Here is an 18,256-nt window from a genome sequence, read left to right on the forward strand (position 1 = left end):
CATTCGGCTACCAGTCGACTATCTGCAAATTTTGGCCAATCAAAGTCGACTATACAAATCCTTAGTCTGATGCACACCTTCATCTTCATCTGGGTCCATTATGTGTGAAAGTAATTTGTTTGGAACAATCATTTGTTTAGAACATCATCTTCTTCCTCTTCCACTCCCAGTGCCGGAGACGCCCAGCCAGGGACATCTGACCCGGATCAATTCTCGAAGAAGGCTCCCCCGGTTCGCAGGGTCAGACTCCCCAAACCCAAACCCAACCTGAGTCGCAGATCTCAACCTGCATGCTCCCAGCCAGTCCGAGACACGACACCATCAGAATTAGGTGAGAACACTTGAAAATAAAAAAAAACTTGTGGGGCCCTGGTTTAAAAAACACCATACATTTATTAAAAAAAAAAAAAAAAAAAAAAACGTTTTTATTCAATGTTAAAAAAGATAATTTACCAAAATATGTTAAAAATCAACAGCCTATTGTTTTATTCAATTTGTTTTTAGTTGAAAAAAGATTTTACCAAAATATGATTTACCAAAAATGACTACATTGAATAAAGAAATGTGTTTTATTGTCATTATTTTCTAATTCAATATTTTCTTTATAAAACAAGATTTTGTCAAAAAAATAAATATTCCATTTTGAGTCTTGAAAAAGAGGGGTCGTCTTATAATCAGACCAATACAGTATTGCTTAGTGTCATTTAAGATAAGATATTCCTTTATTGATCCCCTTGGGGACATTCGGGAGTCATAGCAGCATGGGGCAGGGGGGGAGGGGAGGTACAGGTATGGGCAGCGTCTCTCTGATTGGCCACTGCTGTTTCTGGTCACACCAATCGTGTGACGGCAAGTTCTTTCGCCGGTTAAGCTTAGGCACTCTTTCGAAGTTGGTTAAGGTTAGAGTTTGTCTTAGAACAGGGCGATAGAACACCAGCTTTGATTCCAAACTCTAACCATAACCAACTTCGAAAGAGTCGCCTAAGCTTAACCAGTGATAAACTAGGCGTTAGGTAGTTTGCTGCTGGTCGAGGCGGAAATGGGCGTGTCACGCGATTGGGCGCACATGTCACATGACCAGAAACGCCAGTGGCCAATCAGATTAGCAAAACGCATAAACCGGTTGCCTTTCGAATAGACGCGTATGGGCAGGGTAATAGTAAAAATACATAAATATAGGCAATACAATTTTGATCTGAATAAAAAATTAACAGTGTTAACAATATAATCAACTCTGAATATAAACTGAATATAAACATTTTAATTGAAAAAAGAATCGGAGAATCATTTTATAATTATGACTCCTGCAAGACATGATCGCAGGAGGATCTTAGTTGGACAATAATGAACGTTCTTCTCTCGTCTGCTCAACCCTACCCTTCCCGGCACTCGTTTAGACGTTCTGGAGGACTCTGCTTCCCAGACGGAAGACCGCAAGCCCAGCTCTGACACCCAGGAGCCAGCAGGTGGCGCCAGAGACGGCAGCACCGCTCCCACAACACCTGTGCGTTCCCTGCAGGTAGGAACTGGGGCAAACGTGACATGATGACACTATGTAACAACCCATCATCCACACTCACGGCACACACACTCACTTTAAACAAACACTCACCTTACCACTCACTTTAGACACTTTAACACTAAATTATATTTATCTATTATTATAGAGATTTGCACTACATTCATACCTCATTGGCACATTACCCTACGTTTTGTACCTCATTTCTGCATTGTACCTCACTGTTACCCATTTTACTCTGTACTGTATATTGTATATATTGTATATTGAACATTAATTTACTTCCTTTTTACCTACTTCTTAAAAACATTTTTACTTACTTTTTTACTGTATGAAGCACACTCTCAGGGGCTCATACAGAAACAAGCATTTCATCGTAAAGTATTCTGTATTTTATTGTGACAAATAATAAACAAACTTGAAAACTTGAAACATCAGCAGAACCAGGAGGATGTGTGTGTGTGTGTCGATGGTGTTTGAATGAATGAATGAATGAATGAATGAATGAAAACTTTATTTAACAGATTGCAGAATGGGTACAATACAGTACGGCTCAATACATACAATTGTTAAGGGGATGCAGACCTGAGAAAGACGTTTGTCTTGTTTCCATCAGGGTCCCCCATTTTCAATTCATATAGACATTTATGACATACACAACATACATGACATTTATGGCATAGGGACATATAGGTATTTAGTACTGATACATTTGTGACATAAACGGCTTAAACGACACAATGGCTTCTTGTTTTAAGAGGTTCTTGTCTTAAGTCATGAGCCCAGCCCGCCCTCTGCAAACGTGTAACAGGGACAGAGAGGTTGTCCGTCACTGTCTGAAGGAGTCAGGGAGTCTTTGTCTCAACCCCCTATATATGAACCTGTAACCATTCCTGAGATTCCTGTCACCTTTTGTGTCTGATGTGTGTTTGATGCTCTGTCTTTACGCTCGCAGGGCGCCACTCCTCCGGGGGCAAGGGGGGGCCCGAGTCGCCCGGTCTCCACGGTAACCCCAGCTGGTAGGCACTGTTTATTTATTTGTTTATTTTATGGATCCCCATTAGTCTACAGTACACCCATGGGTGAAAGACTATTCTTCCTGGGGTCCGAACACATAACTTACAACATTACAGTACATTACATTACATTACAGTAATAAAAAAACAATATTAAAAACACAAGAAACACTTTAGCCTAAGTACATTCTCAATATCTTTAAAATCTCACACAAAAAAACACACACAAAGGCTCTAGACACAAATACAATACTAACTAACTAAACTAACAATACTAACTAAATAAATCAGTAACTCAACTGTATTTCATTATTCACAACAGCATTTTTCAACAAATTTACTTTTTTCAAGTAAATGTGTTGCTGATCATCATTATCTTCACAGGTATACAATTCCAGTTTGCAGCAGCTCTATATACATTACGGTTCTCTTAAGGGCATTTGTTCTTGGTAGAGGTCGAGTCAAATGAAGACCCACGGCGTGTCTGGTGACATAGCCATGTCTAGTATTGGTGCGTTGTAGTTCTGACCACAATGACTTAGGTTTACCAATTTTATAAATATTAAACTAAAAATGTTACATGGCTGCATGCCAGCCTCTGATCCACTCTGTTAAAGGGGCACTTTGCACAAAATAGAGCCATAGTCGGCTCGCGCATCACTTGGAACTGTTTTCAAACGAACTATATACCCCCCATAATAATGAATGGTAGAAAATAGTTGGTAGTTATTGTGGATTATCTTGAGTAATATATGGTTTCTGGAAAGAGACGATGCTTTTTGAGTTTTTTTTAAATGTATTTGTTTTTTCGTGCTTTGAGTGCCACAAAGTGAGGTGCTGTTCATCTCCATTGTACTGGAGTATCTCTATAGCAGATATCTCCTTAGCAGATATCTCCAAAACTAGGTGAATCACACCAAAACAACCTGGATAGATAGGTAAGAGGGAACATAGTACCGTATATGATATTTTCTTTTTTATTATAATTATATTTTTCTCTGTGAAATGCCCCTAACATCTATTGTGTTTTTTTTAATACTGCGTTATGTTACTAATATTATTACATTTTGAATACTGTGTTTAATAATGTGTAATTTATATATTCTATACCCAGTTTAACACTTTCTTCGCCAGGCTTATGTACATCATTATACCATCCTCTGCCAGCTCTATTTGTCTATGGAGAAGTTCCCCTTCTTTGCAGGGCTATAACTTTTTAAATTGTATTGCTAAATTGACATTACTATGGCCCATTCAACATCAAGTATCTATTGTTCAGGGTGTAGCAACGTTATACTTTTTCATTCACATATTCATACTAAAATACGGTCTAAAGTATAAATATGTTTTTATCGTTTTCTGCAGCTTTCTGCAGAACGTGATTTATAGCCCTAAATGCATTATATTGATGATTGTATACAGTTTGATAGCGATCAGCGCGAGATAAAAAATGTCAAATGGACGTGCTTCTAGAAGTTACTACTTATCATCTGATGTTGACCAGATGGGGGGGGGGTCGTTTATAATTCCGTGGCCAACGTTAGATGATTCATCTAGTGTGGGTGATATGATCATTAGAGCAGTTTGTATCGAACACGGTAAAAAAAATGCTGAAACTCACCGTAGCTTCCTCGTAGCGTTGGGCGATGAGCGTGGAGCAAACAGATTCCTATTATGGGATGTTGAAATATGCAATCCATCTCCAGGTTGTATAATAGTATATACGTCCAAATCATGTTGTTTATCGAGTTATTGGTAACGGATTGCTATCCATTGTGTCTAGCTCGAGTCCCGGGACTATTAGCGAGTGATCGGACCGAATTGGAATGAGCACCAGTTTCCGGTTTCCGGTTTGGGCGATCCGCCGATCGGCCACCGGATGGCGCTCTTGAACCGTTGGAGAGTTGAGAGGGGATCAACAGTAGATCTCAAGTCTCCGGGGGAGAAATATGATTGCGATCACAGATTTTTGAAATATTGATCTCAATGACGTGTTATGGCGTCATTGGCAGAATTAGCATGGCGGGGAATGACGAGTTTAGGCGTCCTTGGCAGAGAAAGTGTTAATCTCCTGTACATTGTATATTACTATAGCACTTTACTGTTACATTTGCACTCTGGTTGGATGCCAAACTTTTTTCATTGTAATGTACTTGTGCTGCATGATGACAATACATTTGAATCTAGGGATGTTCGATATTGGCTTTTTTACCGATATCCGATATACCGATATTGTCCAACTCTTAATTTCCGATACCGATATCAACCGATACCGATATACGGTATGTTGGGTCCCCCCCCCCCCCCCCAAAACTGAATAATTTCCGGTAATTAACATTACATATCTCTTGTCGTGGAATTAACACAACATTATGCATACTTTTGACAATAACATAAAATAAGAATTTCTAAAAAAAAAAAAAAAACGATACCGATACTTTCCAATATTACATTTTAATGCCAATATTGGCCGATAATATCGGACATCCCTAATCTAATCAAATCTTATCTTCTCAGTGGTGCTGTATACAAGTTTCATCACGTTTTCTCTTCGTCCATCTCAGCGCCATCGGAGCAGGTCCTGTCGGAACCGGAGGAGTCCTTCTTCATCCTCTCTCTGACTGAGATCCCAGTTTCCCCGCCGGGCGCGTGGCTGAGCAGCACCTCCCATCCACTCTCCTGTCCCACTGCAGAGGCTCCAGGGCAGGTTCGGAGGTCAGTGGCTGCCTGGTAACCCTTTCACTGCGACAATACAGAAGGTTAACCCTTTCACTGCCGCACGACAGCAGGTTAACCCTTTCACTACCACATTGTGGCAGTTTTCGAAGTCATATTTAGAGGAATATCTCATTAGGATTAGAGTAATACTAGTGAGTAATGACATCACACAACAGTCTAATCATTCAGTCGCATTTTGCATCTGATAAAATACAACAATTTTATTTGACAAACCCTAACCTTAAAAACTGAAAAGAAAAATATTATCTATTAACAATTTATTTAGGTAACATAAATAATACTAATTTGTACATTGAAAAAAAATATATACCGGTATATAATTAAAAAAAAAATTGGGAGAGAGATACCCCCACAGGTGTTGTTGACTATGGGGGCCCAGACTCTTTCTATGGGGGCCAAGTCCCCATTGCCCCCCCCCCCCCCCCCCCCATAACTCGAACCTTAGATCTATATCCCATACGGGTGGATATTCACCATGAGTTTTGTCCTTATTTGTAATTTTAACCAAGTCTTGTGACTGTGACCCGAGTGCATGTGGTCATGTCAAAGAGAGATGGAGCATACAGCCAATATGCCTGTCTATATTTATGCCTATTTTATGCCTATTTTATGTCTACATTACTGCTGTGAAGCACTTTGGGGTCCAATTCCTGTATGAAATAAACATAAATATAAGACATGGAATTACATTTAAAAAAAAAAAAGCAATGCGAAAAAGAAACGGTGTAAACAATATAATTAACTCTGAATATAATTTACATAAATTTACATTGAAAACAGAAGAGGAGAAAGGAGAACATTTATTATTATTATTGTCTTGTAGTTCACCATCGGCATCCGTAAGCAGTGCTCTTGCTGTTCCTGGAGGCGGCGTGGCAGGTGGTGTGGGGGACGCTGTTCCAGACCCAGCAGTAAGTAACTCAACCTTTAGCCGTCGCTCGTCGCAACACATTTTAATGTATTGTAATGTATCACACTGCACAAATAATGTACAAAGCAAAAAACAATAAACTCCCAGGAAATATGCAAAGATTGTTCAACGTGCAAGATGGGGGTTACTCATCATGTTCTGGTGAGTAAATAGGGGTGGGATTAAATAAGTGTACATGCTTCTTCCCACTCCTTTTATTCACGGCCGACATTTTGTTTTCCTCACCGCAGAGTCCAGTCACTGAGACCCCAGAGGAGCCACACGGTAGGATGGTTTTACTTGTTTATTGTCATTCATTCAGCCTGGACTACGTTTGTCTAATATGGTCTAAAGTTAATGTCCATCATGTGTCATCATATTCTGTAAATAATTGACTATTTTATTTTATATGACCTCATTTTACTTCATCTTACTACTACTTATTGTTATTGAACACACCCTGCACTGCACCTTAATATGCACATACACTATACGCAACACTTTCTGTAAATAATTGACTATTTTAATTTGATCTTACCTCATTTAGTTTTATTTTATTTCATAAAATAAAAAATACATTTAATCTTACCACTACTACTTATTGTTACCGTTCTTGTATTCATTGTTGTTTCTTAATTGTGCACTGTGCTGAGCTCGAAACACAAAAAATGTCATTACCTGCCACAATGACCCCTGTATTGTTTGTATTTGACAAATAAAGAACTTGAACTTGTGTGTGTTGTGTACCACCGGAACAGAAATGGCTAAAGCCCGACCATCTGGGTTGACGAGGCCCGTGGAGAGCAGTGCGGAAGAGGAGGTGGATCTTCCCTGTAAGAAGAGACGAGTACAAGAGACGCTAAGGAGAGGTAGGACATGTAGAGACTGTAGACTAGGGATGTGCATGACTGACCAAAATCATTTTCCAATCGTTTACTGTTCTTAAGACCGAATATTCGACCCCAACCACCCCCCCAAAAAAATACTTTTTTTAAATTATATTAAAAATATATTGTTATTTTCTGTTTCAGTTTAAATTCAGTTAAAATGTTCAGTTTCAGTTAAATTCAGTTATTATTTTTAATAGAATGGATCATTCAAATCAAAGGGTATTGCACATAAATAGGCACTTCAGATAATCCTTCAGAACGTTTATCGGCTCAGCTGACCGACAATGAATCAAAATGACACCATTCATCGTAGCCTATAATAATAACAGCATTGCCTTGGCCTATCAATCGGTTTTAATAAACAAACAGAAACAGTAGCATGTGCATCTTTTAGATCAATTAGGCTATGACAATTAGGCTGCCTCTAAATATAAAAAGGAATTAAATAAGAATGGTTTGCGTCAATTAAAAAAAAATTTATTAAAAAGAAATCGACTCTGGCATGAAAATCGAATGTGGAGACTGGCATCGACTATTCGAAAATTCTAATATTCCAACTCATCCCTACTGTAGACATGTAGAACACTGAACGTGATTCACGCTTCTTAGATAGAATAGAAGTACTTTATTGATCCTGAGGGGAATTCAGCTCCACAGATGGCTCACAATAAACATGTAGGTAGTCAAAAATCTAAAATAAGAATAAAAGTACAGTCAAATGTATACATTCTAAAATATGTATATACATTCTAAGATATACAGCCAAAATTATACAGTAATATAGTCAAATGTACAGTAAACATTTACAATGTAGATGTAGAATGTCCAGGAAGATATGCAAGAGTTTATAGTACTGTACATAGGGCGTGTAGAACACTGAACGGCACAGGAAGTCCTTCATTCCAACAACCATCAGACTATATAACTGCTCACTGTGCCTCACTGTGACGATACAAACTCTGGCATATGTTCCTGGATTCTTTTTTAACCTTTTACCTTTACAGCGGCATTAAAAAAAAATCGTACACTTATTACTGTACATTTTACTGTATATTACTCTTTATTTTTGGCTGTATATTTTAGAATGTATATATATATTTAGAATTAGGGATGCTCGATATTGGCTTTTTTACCGATACCGATATACCGATATTGTCCAACTCTTAATTTCCGATACCGATATCAACCGATACCGATATATGCAGGGTTCCCCCCCCCCCATTTTTTTAAAAATAATTTCAGGTAATTAACATTACATATCTCTTGTTGTGGAATTAACACAACATTATGCATACGTTTGACAATAAATAAAATCAGAATTTGTTCTTACTTGCTTGCCTGGGTAAATAAAGGTGATAGAAATGTTAAAAAAAATAAAATTGAAAACCGATACCGATATTTTCCGATATCACATTTTAATGCCGATAATATCGGTAGGCCAATAATATCGGACATCCCTATTTAGAATGTATATCCCAGACTGTATTTTATTATTATTTGTGATGTGTCATTTTTCACTACCTAAAATGTCTATTGTGAGTGATCTGTAGTGCTGAATTTCCCCTTCGGATGAATACATTACTTCTATACTATTCTATTCTAGAAGCTCACTGTGATACACGTGTCTTAGGTCAATGTGGTGTTTCACCATCTACCTGTCTCCGTTTTTTAAACCAGCCAAGCTGCAGGTGAAACCCAGGATGGCGTGTAGGAGACCTGGTACCACTGCTGAGGAAGCGGAGCCGAGCTCCAGAACCCGGATGCACGACACCACCCAGGAGTCGGAGCTCACGGGCCCCCCCGAGGCGTCGGTCGCTCTGGGTTCTGGAGATGCAGCTGAGGATAGAACCTCAGGAGCAGAGGCCTCCCATCACAGCACTCTACCGTCGATGAGTAGCCCACCGGACAGGTGAGCGGAACCAGTTAGAGCCACATGGTGTTTAAAAAAATATATAATAATAATAATTTATTTTATTTTATTTGTTTAAATACCTGTTAAAATAATTGCTTTACATTCTGACTTTCATCCCTAATATTTCCTCATAAATTAAATACCTCATAAATTCCTATTTTCCTTGGATTTTGGTGCTTCGGGCACGAAATAGTTAATATCTGGAAAATGCTCGAGGGATATCACCGGGCACCCTCCTGTATTTATTTGGAAGAGATTCCCCCAAAAAACAAGAATCAGCAAAGATAAAAAAAAAAATCAGAAAGTCAGCAAAACCAGGTTCAACACCATGCCTCCTCCCATACTAAAATGTCTTCAAAACATGTGTACCAACCAAGATATATTTGTTTTAACCTTGGTGTGTTATATATAATTTGAAAGATAATGTCATGATCTACCAGAATACATGATCAAATATAGTTTAAAAAGTAAAATTAAGGTGTATAGACAAACTGAAACATAGTTTACCTTCCCATTCAAAGGTTAAGTTTTCACTCTACTCGATGGCAGCCATCTTGGATTCCTGGGTCACAATGATGTGCATAACGTGAAACTGATCAGAATCGGAATCCTCGTTGTGGAAAAAGTGTCTTCATACATGAAGGGTTAGCATACAGGTGCTACGGTTCAAAAGGAAACTTCATGATTTGTCAAGATGGCCGCCAGATCAGATTCCATATAGTAGTAGTAGTTTATTCAGTCATCACACAATACAATAATACACAATCATTTAACAATCTTTGATTCAGGCAGTGACTGAAAAGGTACAGACTGAAGCATAATGCTTAGATATGCCTGTCCTATATTCTTAACTAAATTAAGACTCCAAAACAGTATTCTAAAAGAAAATAACAAAAAAAGTATTCACATTTGTAATCTTCAAAAATAGCTATACGGTACAAACCATTTTCTTAAAAACCAAAAGTGAATGACTCATTCTTAAATGTATATCAGCATTGTTCCACAATTTAACCCCAACAATAGAAATACACCTCCTTTTATTTATTTTTTGCTGTTCACACCTGAGTCTAAAAAAATCTGATTTATTCCACTTTTGACTGCAGTCTGAACGCAGCCTCACTGTTTGTCTTTGTTTTCCAAGGCCCGGCAGGAGACCCAAAGGGTTCCTGTCCTTAATCGTCGACCGTGACCCCAGCGCGGTGCCTTCTGGGAAGTCTCCGCCGGCCAAGGCAGCTTCTCAGGCGCCTCAGGTCAACGCCTCGTGCGCAGGAAGGAAACGGGCCGCCCCTACGACGGCACTACCAGCTGCTGCACCCTCCACATCCACTGACACAAGAACCGCCACGCAACCCTCCACATCCACTGCCACAAGACTCACTACGCAACCAGTGACCCCTGCTGGTTGCACAGAGGTCTACCAGCTACACCCAGACCCAGAACCCAGCACTTCTTCCTTTATAATGGAGGTAAAGCCTTTAGCAACACACACACATGCTCATAGCATTCTCACTAGGGATGGGCACCGATTTTTTAATATTCGTAACAAAATGAATCGTTTATGCGAATATCGTATAAAAAAATATGTTATCCCTAGTTTTTACCGGCAACTACACTGTATTGTATTGAGAGGGGATCCTATTAACTTTTACACCGCTGAACGGCATGCTGGGTACAGCTCGCTAGCTAACCAGGTAGCATAACGGTAGCATAACGGCTGGGAGAACAGAAAAGAAAGATGAAGAAAGAGAGGCCGGATATGTTACATGGTAGCAACGTTTTGTAAGTTTGCCATGTTGTTTCACTAAGTTCACACATTTCAAGCATCAGTGATGTAACTTCAAGAATGAACGCGTTTGTTCCTGGAAATACGCTAGCGTTAGCTGTTAGCAATGACGGCAGCCAGCTAGCTCGCTTGTTGGATTATATCATGTTCGCTATTAAGTAAAAATAAAATCATATGTTGAGGGGGAAGGGGGGGGGGGTATTAGTATTCAAATAGTTCCCAGTGACTATCGAATAGTAATTTTGTGAGTTGTCCGTCCCTAATCCTCATGACATGTTGTGCATTTCTTAGCGATACGACACAGTGCTGCTACCGCTGCTCATTGGCCAACGGTTTGTCATTTAATGATAATCACCCGTCAATTTGATTACAATCGCCTGTCGTCTCGACCTGCCGACGTGTCTGTGATGATGATGATGTAATGGAAATACTGTATATTGAACTGATGACCCGTTCCCACGGTCTCTTCCGGTAGGGATGTGCATGACTGACCAAAATCATTTTCGAATAGTCTACTCTTCTTATGACCGAATATTCGACCCCCCCCAACCCTAACCCTGTTTTTCAGTTCAAATGTTCAGTTTCAGTTAAATTCAGTGATTCTTTTTAATAGAATGGATCATTAAAATCAAAGGGTATCGCACATAAATAGCCACTTCAGATAATCCTTCAGAAGAACGTTGATCGGCTCAGCTTATCGACAATAAATCAAAATGACACCATTCACCATCATAGCCTATAATAATAACAGCACTGGCACGACTATTTCAAAAATTCAAAAATTCTAACTCCTCCCCATCTCCCGGTTCCAGGTGGCGGAGGTCCCGCAGGACGACAGCGTGGTGGACATGGTCTCCGTGGACGAGGAGCCCACCAACATATCTCAGTTTTTCTTTAGTGACATTATCACAGAGGTAGATGAGAGCGATGGATAGCGGCGGGAGAAGACCAAGGTGGTGGTGGTGGAGGAGGAAGAAGAGGAACACGAGGAGGACGGCGGCGCTCTGGATCGGGGTTAAAGGGGCAGTTCACCCGATATTTACAAAAACACATTTTCCCCCTTAACCCGGAGGGCTAGCTATCCATCCAGATTGTTTTGGTTGTGATGTCTGCAGTGGAGATGTCTTGGTATGTAGCGCTCAAAGCGGCCAGAAAGATACATTTGGAAAAACTCAAAAGCAATGTACAAACGGTAAATAATAGACTGCATTTATACAGCGCTTTTTTATCCAAAGCCCTTTACAACCATTCACTCACACATTCACACGCCGACGACCATGCAAGGTGCTCAACCTGCTCATCAGGAGCAGTTAGGAGTTCAGTGTCTTGCTATTGTTATTATTTATTTTATTTTTTATTTAGATTCAATTTTATTGCCTATATTTATGCCTATATAGTAGTCTTTCTACTATTACCCTGCCCATACTCCCCCATGCTGCTATGATGCCCTGATTTCCACCAAGGGGATCAATAAAGGAATATCTCATCTCAAGGACCCTTCGACACGCTTCTGGGAGGAGCAGGAATCGAACCGGGAGCCTTCCGATTACCAGACGACCACTCTACCTCCTGAGCCACTGTCGGCCGTAATTTCCAGAAATCATGACCCGGTTACTCCACAGACCATTAGGGCTGACCCCTATTAGTCGATTAGTCGACTAAGCGGTCGAAAGGAGCCGTAGTCGACTGCCAACCTCTTAGTCGAATACAAAAAAAAATTAAACATTTAAATTTAAATTTATAGAAAAATATATATATTTTTTTCTCATTCTTTCCAAAAGAAAAGAGACCTAGAAGCGTGGCTAACGCTAATGGCACGCATACCAGAGAGGCTAACTGCCTACGAAAACAGGTACAGAGGCACTGAAAGAGGATTTCACCCATCTAATGAACACACTAGACAAGACAAATAATAATAATAATAACTTTATTTGTATAGCACTTTTCATACAGAGGTTGCAGTTCAAAGTGCTTCACAACAGTAAAAAATACAGGCATAAGCGAGCATAAAAATAAAAAATGTAAATACAAAGAGATAGAGAGATAGCAAGGTTAGGCAAATCACAGTTCTTCAGAAATACAAATAATAAAATAGAATAGATAGAGTAAAAAAGTGCGGTTTGATTCAGTATATCAGAAATATCAAGATGTATCCATCAGTGGACCAATTGCATGCTTTTGCAGAGGACAAGAAGCCTTCAGTCGACTCCTTCAGACATTAAGCACCCCCACAGCCCAAATGGAATGATAAAAAAATATATATATATATATTATACTTTAAAAAATTACTTTTTTGACTAATAGTCGACTAACGGCATATTTTGGCCAATCATAGTCGACTATCCAAATCCTTAGTCGGGGACAGCCCTACAGACCATGTTGTGAGCAGTTTTCATGTAGGAACTACTTTCTACCGAAGTGCCCCCAGGTCTGTGTGTTATCCTGAGTGACGGGGTCACGCTTTCTGCAGAGAGAGACGTTTTTATAAAAAAAATAATTTTTTTTTTATTATATTTCTTTTTGGGCTTTCCGTATTTTTCACCCATCCCAATTTAGTCGTTATGCCAATTCCCTTCCTGGTCGTTGTGCGCATTGCCCCACTGTCGGCCTGGGGAGGGTGTAGAACTACCACATGCCTCCTCTGATACATGTGGAGTCGTCAGCCGCTTCTTTTCACCTGACAGCGAGGAGTCTCACTGGGGGAACGTAACGCACGCGGAGGTTCACGCTATCTCCCCCCGATCCCCCTCTTGCTGAACAGGCGCCCCGACCGACCCACCAAGCCGGAGGTACCAGCTGACAGCTGGATTAGATACCAGAGTCTCAGTGAGTGCTTAGTCCACTGTGCTAGCCAGCCGCCCAAGAGACATTGCTTTTTTAAGTTTTTTTTTTTTATCCACTTTTTCTCCCATTTTCTATTTTTCTCCCATCCCAATTTCGTATCATCCAATTCAACCCTCCCCTGTCTCGAACGCTGTTTCTTGCCTCCCACAAGCCGGCTGCAATGTGGACTAAGTCATACATAGCACGAGTCCCCTCCGATACTCGAGGTAACAGCAGTCGCATCTTCTCACCTGCGCGGCGCGATCTTTCAGCGTCAGGGGTCTGCGCTTTGGAGGGACGCCACCCCCATCGCTTCCTGATTCTACTGCGCAGGCGCACCAACCGACCTGTAGGAGTCGCTGTCCACAACGCCCGATCCCCACCCATCAGTTTCCCACCCCCTAATACTGCCAATGTGTATTAGTATGAACGACCAGCTAAACTGAAAGCAAGCTTTTTAAAGTTTTTCAAATGTATTTCTGAAGTGCCATTCAGCTCCATTGTACTTGAATGACGGCGGGCAGACATCTAATTGGTAAATGGTGCATTTTATATAGTGCTTTTTATCCACAGCACTTTACAACTAACCTCACTTTCACCCGTTCACCCAGACATTCACACACCGACAGCGGAGGCGACCGTGCAAGGTGCCGACCTGTTCATCAGGAGCTGTTAGGGGGTTAATAAGCGTCTCGCTCAAGGACACTTCGACACGCTGCCGGGAGCCGGAAACCGGGAACCTTTCCGATTACCAGACGACTGCTCTACCTCCTGAGCCACTGTCACCCTGAGCAGAATGTCTCTCCGGCAGACGTCTCTAAAACTGGGCGAATCACACTAAAACGATCTGGATGGATAGAGGGCGCTCTGGGTAAGGGGGCAAATATGTTTTTTTGAATTTTGGGGTGAACTGCCCCTTTTTTAACTCTGGATTCAGTCATGGAGGACTAGATGTCTTGAATGGTGGCGCTTTTGAGAAAACTTATTTTTTTTGTACAGCTATGATTTCCTTACTAGTCGTAAAATGTAATTTAAACATGAGTATAAATAAGTAAACATAGTTATTTCAATAGGAATTTCAATAGCACTTTGAAAATGCAAAAAAAAACTTGCTAAAATGCTGTTCTCAGGTTTTATGATCAAATGTTTGTTAATTTGAGTAGATGTTGGACTGTAGACGTCTTAACAGCCAAAGCATTTGACAGTCGCTAGTAAAACTAACCGAAGGAGCTTGCAGATTTCTTTCTTTTTATTCTCCTCACAAGCACGTGAAGTCTTTCTAAAGATGATCTCATATCACCACCATCCCCCTTCTTTCTGGATTCCTATTCACAACGCGTCCCCAAGTCAGGAGTGCTGATCTGCGGTCAGTGACCAGGAAACACTTAAGTCTTAATTATTACCTTGTTCAAACAAAAAATATATATATCTGAGCTGATTCCAGATCAGTACTCTCACTTTGAGAGGCTTTACGTATAATGGACCCTGGGTCTGTTCTGTTGTTAGACCTGTTCTCAGATCTGTTTTATGAATATGAAACTGTTGTATAAACTATTTATTTTGTTTTGTTTTATAAACAGCTACTGTTAATAAGCGGTTGTAAAGTAATGTATTTTGCAGTAATCATGTTTATGTTTCTCTGCATCTGTTTTCATGAGAAGTACTGTGTACATAGAAGACTCGAAAGCGGTGTTTGCTGACGCTGTACATGCTGGCCGTTTACTCAGGGACATAATCATGATTTCTAATGCCTGACCTGAGTAACGGGGTCAAGTGACAGGCGGACACTCTCATAGGAAGCTCATTTCCTGTTTACATTCTTTAAAAATAGGCCCACCACACCATGGCACAAGCAGAGAAACTCGAGCTTTGCTCAATTCTTTTACAGATGCAAATTGTACTTAAAGATGCTGTAAGTGGTATTTCTTGGTTAAAACACGTGTTGAATAGCTCTACATTCCAACAGCCATCGCTGATATATAGTGTGTCTGGTCAGTAACATGGGTCTCCCAGTCCCTCCTGCTCTGCAGTAAACAGCCATCACTGGTATAGTGTCTGGTCAGTAACATGGGGTCTCCCAGTCCCTCCACTCTGCAGTAAACAGCCATCACTGGTATAGAGTGTCTGGTCAGTAACATGGGTCTCCCAGTCCCTCCACTCTGCAGTAAACAGAACCTACATTTTCTGGTATCCCTTCCCACTTTATCCAATCAGGAGAAATAACCCTAGCTATCTTTACTTATTTCAAGAAATCTTACCACGCCAAATTTGGTTATTGCACTGGCAGATTATTTTACTATTAAAAAAAGTAAGTACTATATCACTATATCAGTGATGGCTGTTTACTGCAGAGCAGGAGGGACTGGGAGACCCATGTTACTGACCAGACACTCTATAATCAGTGACGGCTGTCGGAATGTGGAGCTATTATTTTAACACGTAGACCATGTTTTTATTTGAATACCATTTACAGCACCTTTAAATTCCACTCATTCTAAAGCCTTAAGACTTGTACAGAAATGCACTGTTCAATACATTGTGATTTATCATGCGAGAGAAAAGTGCGAACACAAGTTCCATATCAGTATTGTTTGAAGCCACTGAATACTTCTCTGGGCTTTGCTCTGTAAAATATGTGAATAAAGTTTTGTTTGTTCCCTTGTGAGTTCAGCCCAGCATCTAATCCAACTAAAGGAATTCATCTCTTGTCTGTATTCAGTAAAAGGCCTCAGAATACACCAGGGAAGGAAGAAGTGCTCGGTAGAGGGAGTGCAGGTAGAATACACCAGGGAAGGAAGAAGTGCTCGGTAGAGCGAGTGCAGGTAGAATACACCGGGGAAGGAAGAAGTGCTCGGTAGAGGGAGTGCAGGTAGAATACACCAGGGAAGGAAGAAGTGCTCGGTAGAGGGAGTGCAGGTAGAATACACCAGAGAAGAAGTGCTCGGTAGAGGGAGTGCAGGTAGAATACACCAGGGAAGGAAGAAGTGCTCGGTAGAGAGAGTGCAGGTAGAATACACCAGAGAAGAAGTCCTCGGTAGAGGGAGTGCAGGTAGAATACACCAGGGAAGAAGTCCTCGGTAGAGGGAGTGCAGGTAGAATACACCAGGGAAGGAAGAAGTGCTCGGTAGAGGGAGTGCAGGTAGAATACACCAGGGAAGAAGTGCTCAGTAGAGGGAGTGCAGGTAGAATACACCAGGGAGGGAAGAAGTGCTCGGTAGAGGGAGTGCAGGTAGAATACACCAGGGAAGGAAGAAGTGCTCGGTAGAGGGAGTGCAGGTAGAATACACCAGGGAAGAAGTGCTCTGTAGAGGGAGTGCAGGTAGAATACACCAGGGAGGGAAGAAGTGCTCGGTAGAGGGAGTGCAGGTAGAATACACCAGGGAAGGAAGAAGTGCTCGGTAGAGGGAGTGCAGGTAGAATACACCAGGGAAGAAGTGCTCGGTAGAGGGAGTGCAGGTAGAATACACCAGGGAAGGAAGAAGTGCTCGGTAGAGGGAGTGCAGGTAGAATACACCAGGGAAGAAGTGCTCGGTAGAGGGAGTGCAGGTAGAATACACCAGGGAAGGAAGAAGTGCTCGGTAGAGGGAGTGCAGGTAGAATACACCAGGGAGGGAAGAAGTGCTCGGTAGAGGGAGTGCAGGTAGAATACACCAGGGAAGGAAGAAGTGCTCGGTAGAGGGAGTGCCGGTTTGGCCACATTGATCAGTACTTCTCGAGAAGTCATTCGAGTCGGTCTGTTGAAGTCCAGCGACGGGTAGAAAACCACAGTTTGCAGGATATCCGTGACCCTGTCACTGAGGAGGGAGAAAGCGCTGTAGGAGAATGTAGAGATGATGGTAATGTCGGTCAGAGAGAAGAGCTGTGGGCTAAAAGGCTCGAGTTAAAGGAAAACTCCAACATTTTGGGAAATTAGCTTATTTGGCATCTACCCTGGAGTTAGACAAGAAGATGCATACCCTTTTTCTTCTCTGTGCATGCGGTAGGAGTAGGAAGACACGCACCGTTAGCCTAGCTTAGCGTCAGTCACTGGAAGTAGGTTCCTCCATTAGCCTAGTTCCAAACGTCTTCCTACTGCATGCACAGAGAATAAAAAGGTATGTATCTTATTGTCTAACTCTAGGGTTCCCAAAATGTTGGAGTGTTAAAATACATACGTTTTATTTCTCTGTGCATGCAGTAGGAGTAGGAAGACGCGCACCGTTAGCCTAGCTTAGCGTCAGTCACTGGAAGTAGGTTCCTCCATTAGCCTAGTTCCCAACGTCTTCCTACTTCTACTGCATGCACAGAGAAGAAAAAGGTATGTATCTTCTTGTCTAACTCCAGGGTAGATGGCAAATAATCTAATTTGGTAAGGGGATTGGGTTTTTTCATTGAGCCTTTATCCTCATCATTAGGGCACAAGTATCTTGTGTTTTATTATAAAGAACCGGTCGAGGGAAGTTGCTACAGGCAGGTCTATTTGTTGCTACAGTAAATGACGCTGTGATGTCATTGCGTGAGGATGTAGTTTACAAAATGATATTACTCAAAATCTCTGCAAAACATATCTAATCCCAATCCACTTTATTTATAAAGCACATTTAAAAACAACACAGTTGTGCTGTACAAGTCCCACAACAAATATTTGCATAAAATAAAAGGATGTAAAAAGATAAAAGCACACA

General features: G+C 41.0%; 1 protein-coding gene across 1 annotated transcript in view; it reads left to right on the forward strand.

Moving 5' to 3' along the window:
• The window catches only part of LOC311236511 (uncharacterized protein), a 47,550-nt gene extending 35,174 nt beyond the window's left edge, over positions 1 to 12,376 (forward strand). Inside the window, exons 21-30 of the mRNA XM_084324188.1 lie at positions 171 to 331; positions 1,398 to 1,519; positions 2,475 to 2,538; positions 5,100 to 5,250; positions 6,098 to 6,185; positions 6,436 to 6,469; positions 6,943 to 7,053; positions 8,752 to 8,983; positions 10,128 to 10,452; positions 11,582 to 12,376. Coding sequence (XP_084180314.1) covers positions 171 to 331; positions 1,398 to 1,519; positions 2,475 to 2,538; positions 5,100 to 5,250; positions 6,098 to 6,185; positions 6,436 to 6,469; positions 6,943 to 7,053; positions 8,752 to 8,983; positions 10,128 to 10,452; positions 11,582 to 11,704 — 1,411 coding nt within the window. The 3' untranslated portion in view covers positions 11,705 to 12,376. The remainder of the gene's footprint in view (positions 1 to 170; positions 332 to 1,397; positions 1,520 to 2,474; positions 2,539 to 5,099; positions 5,251 to 6,097; positions 6,186 to 6,435; positions 6,470 to 6,942; positions 7,054 to 8,751; positions 8,984 to 10,127; positions 10,453 to 11,581) is intronic.
• The last annotated feature ends 5,880 nt before the right edge of the window (positions 12,377 to 18,256 follow it).

This window comes from Notolepis coatsorum (assembly GCF_963971535.1).
Source record: "Notolepis coatsorum genome assembly, chromosome: 11".
Classification (NCBI taxonomy): domain Eukaryota; kingdom Metazoa; phylum Chordata; class Actinopteri; order Aulopiformes; family Paralepididae; genus Notolepis; species Notolepis coatsorum.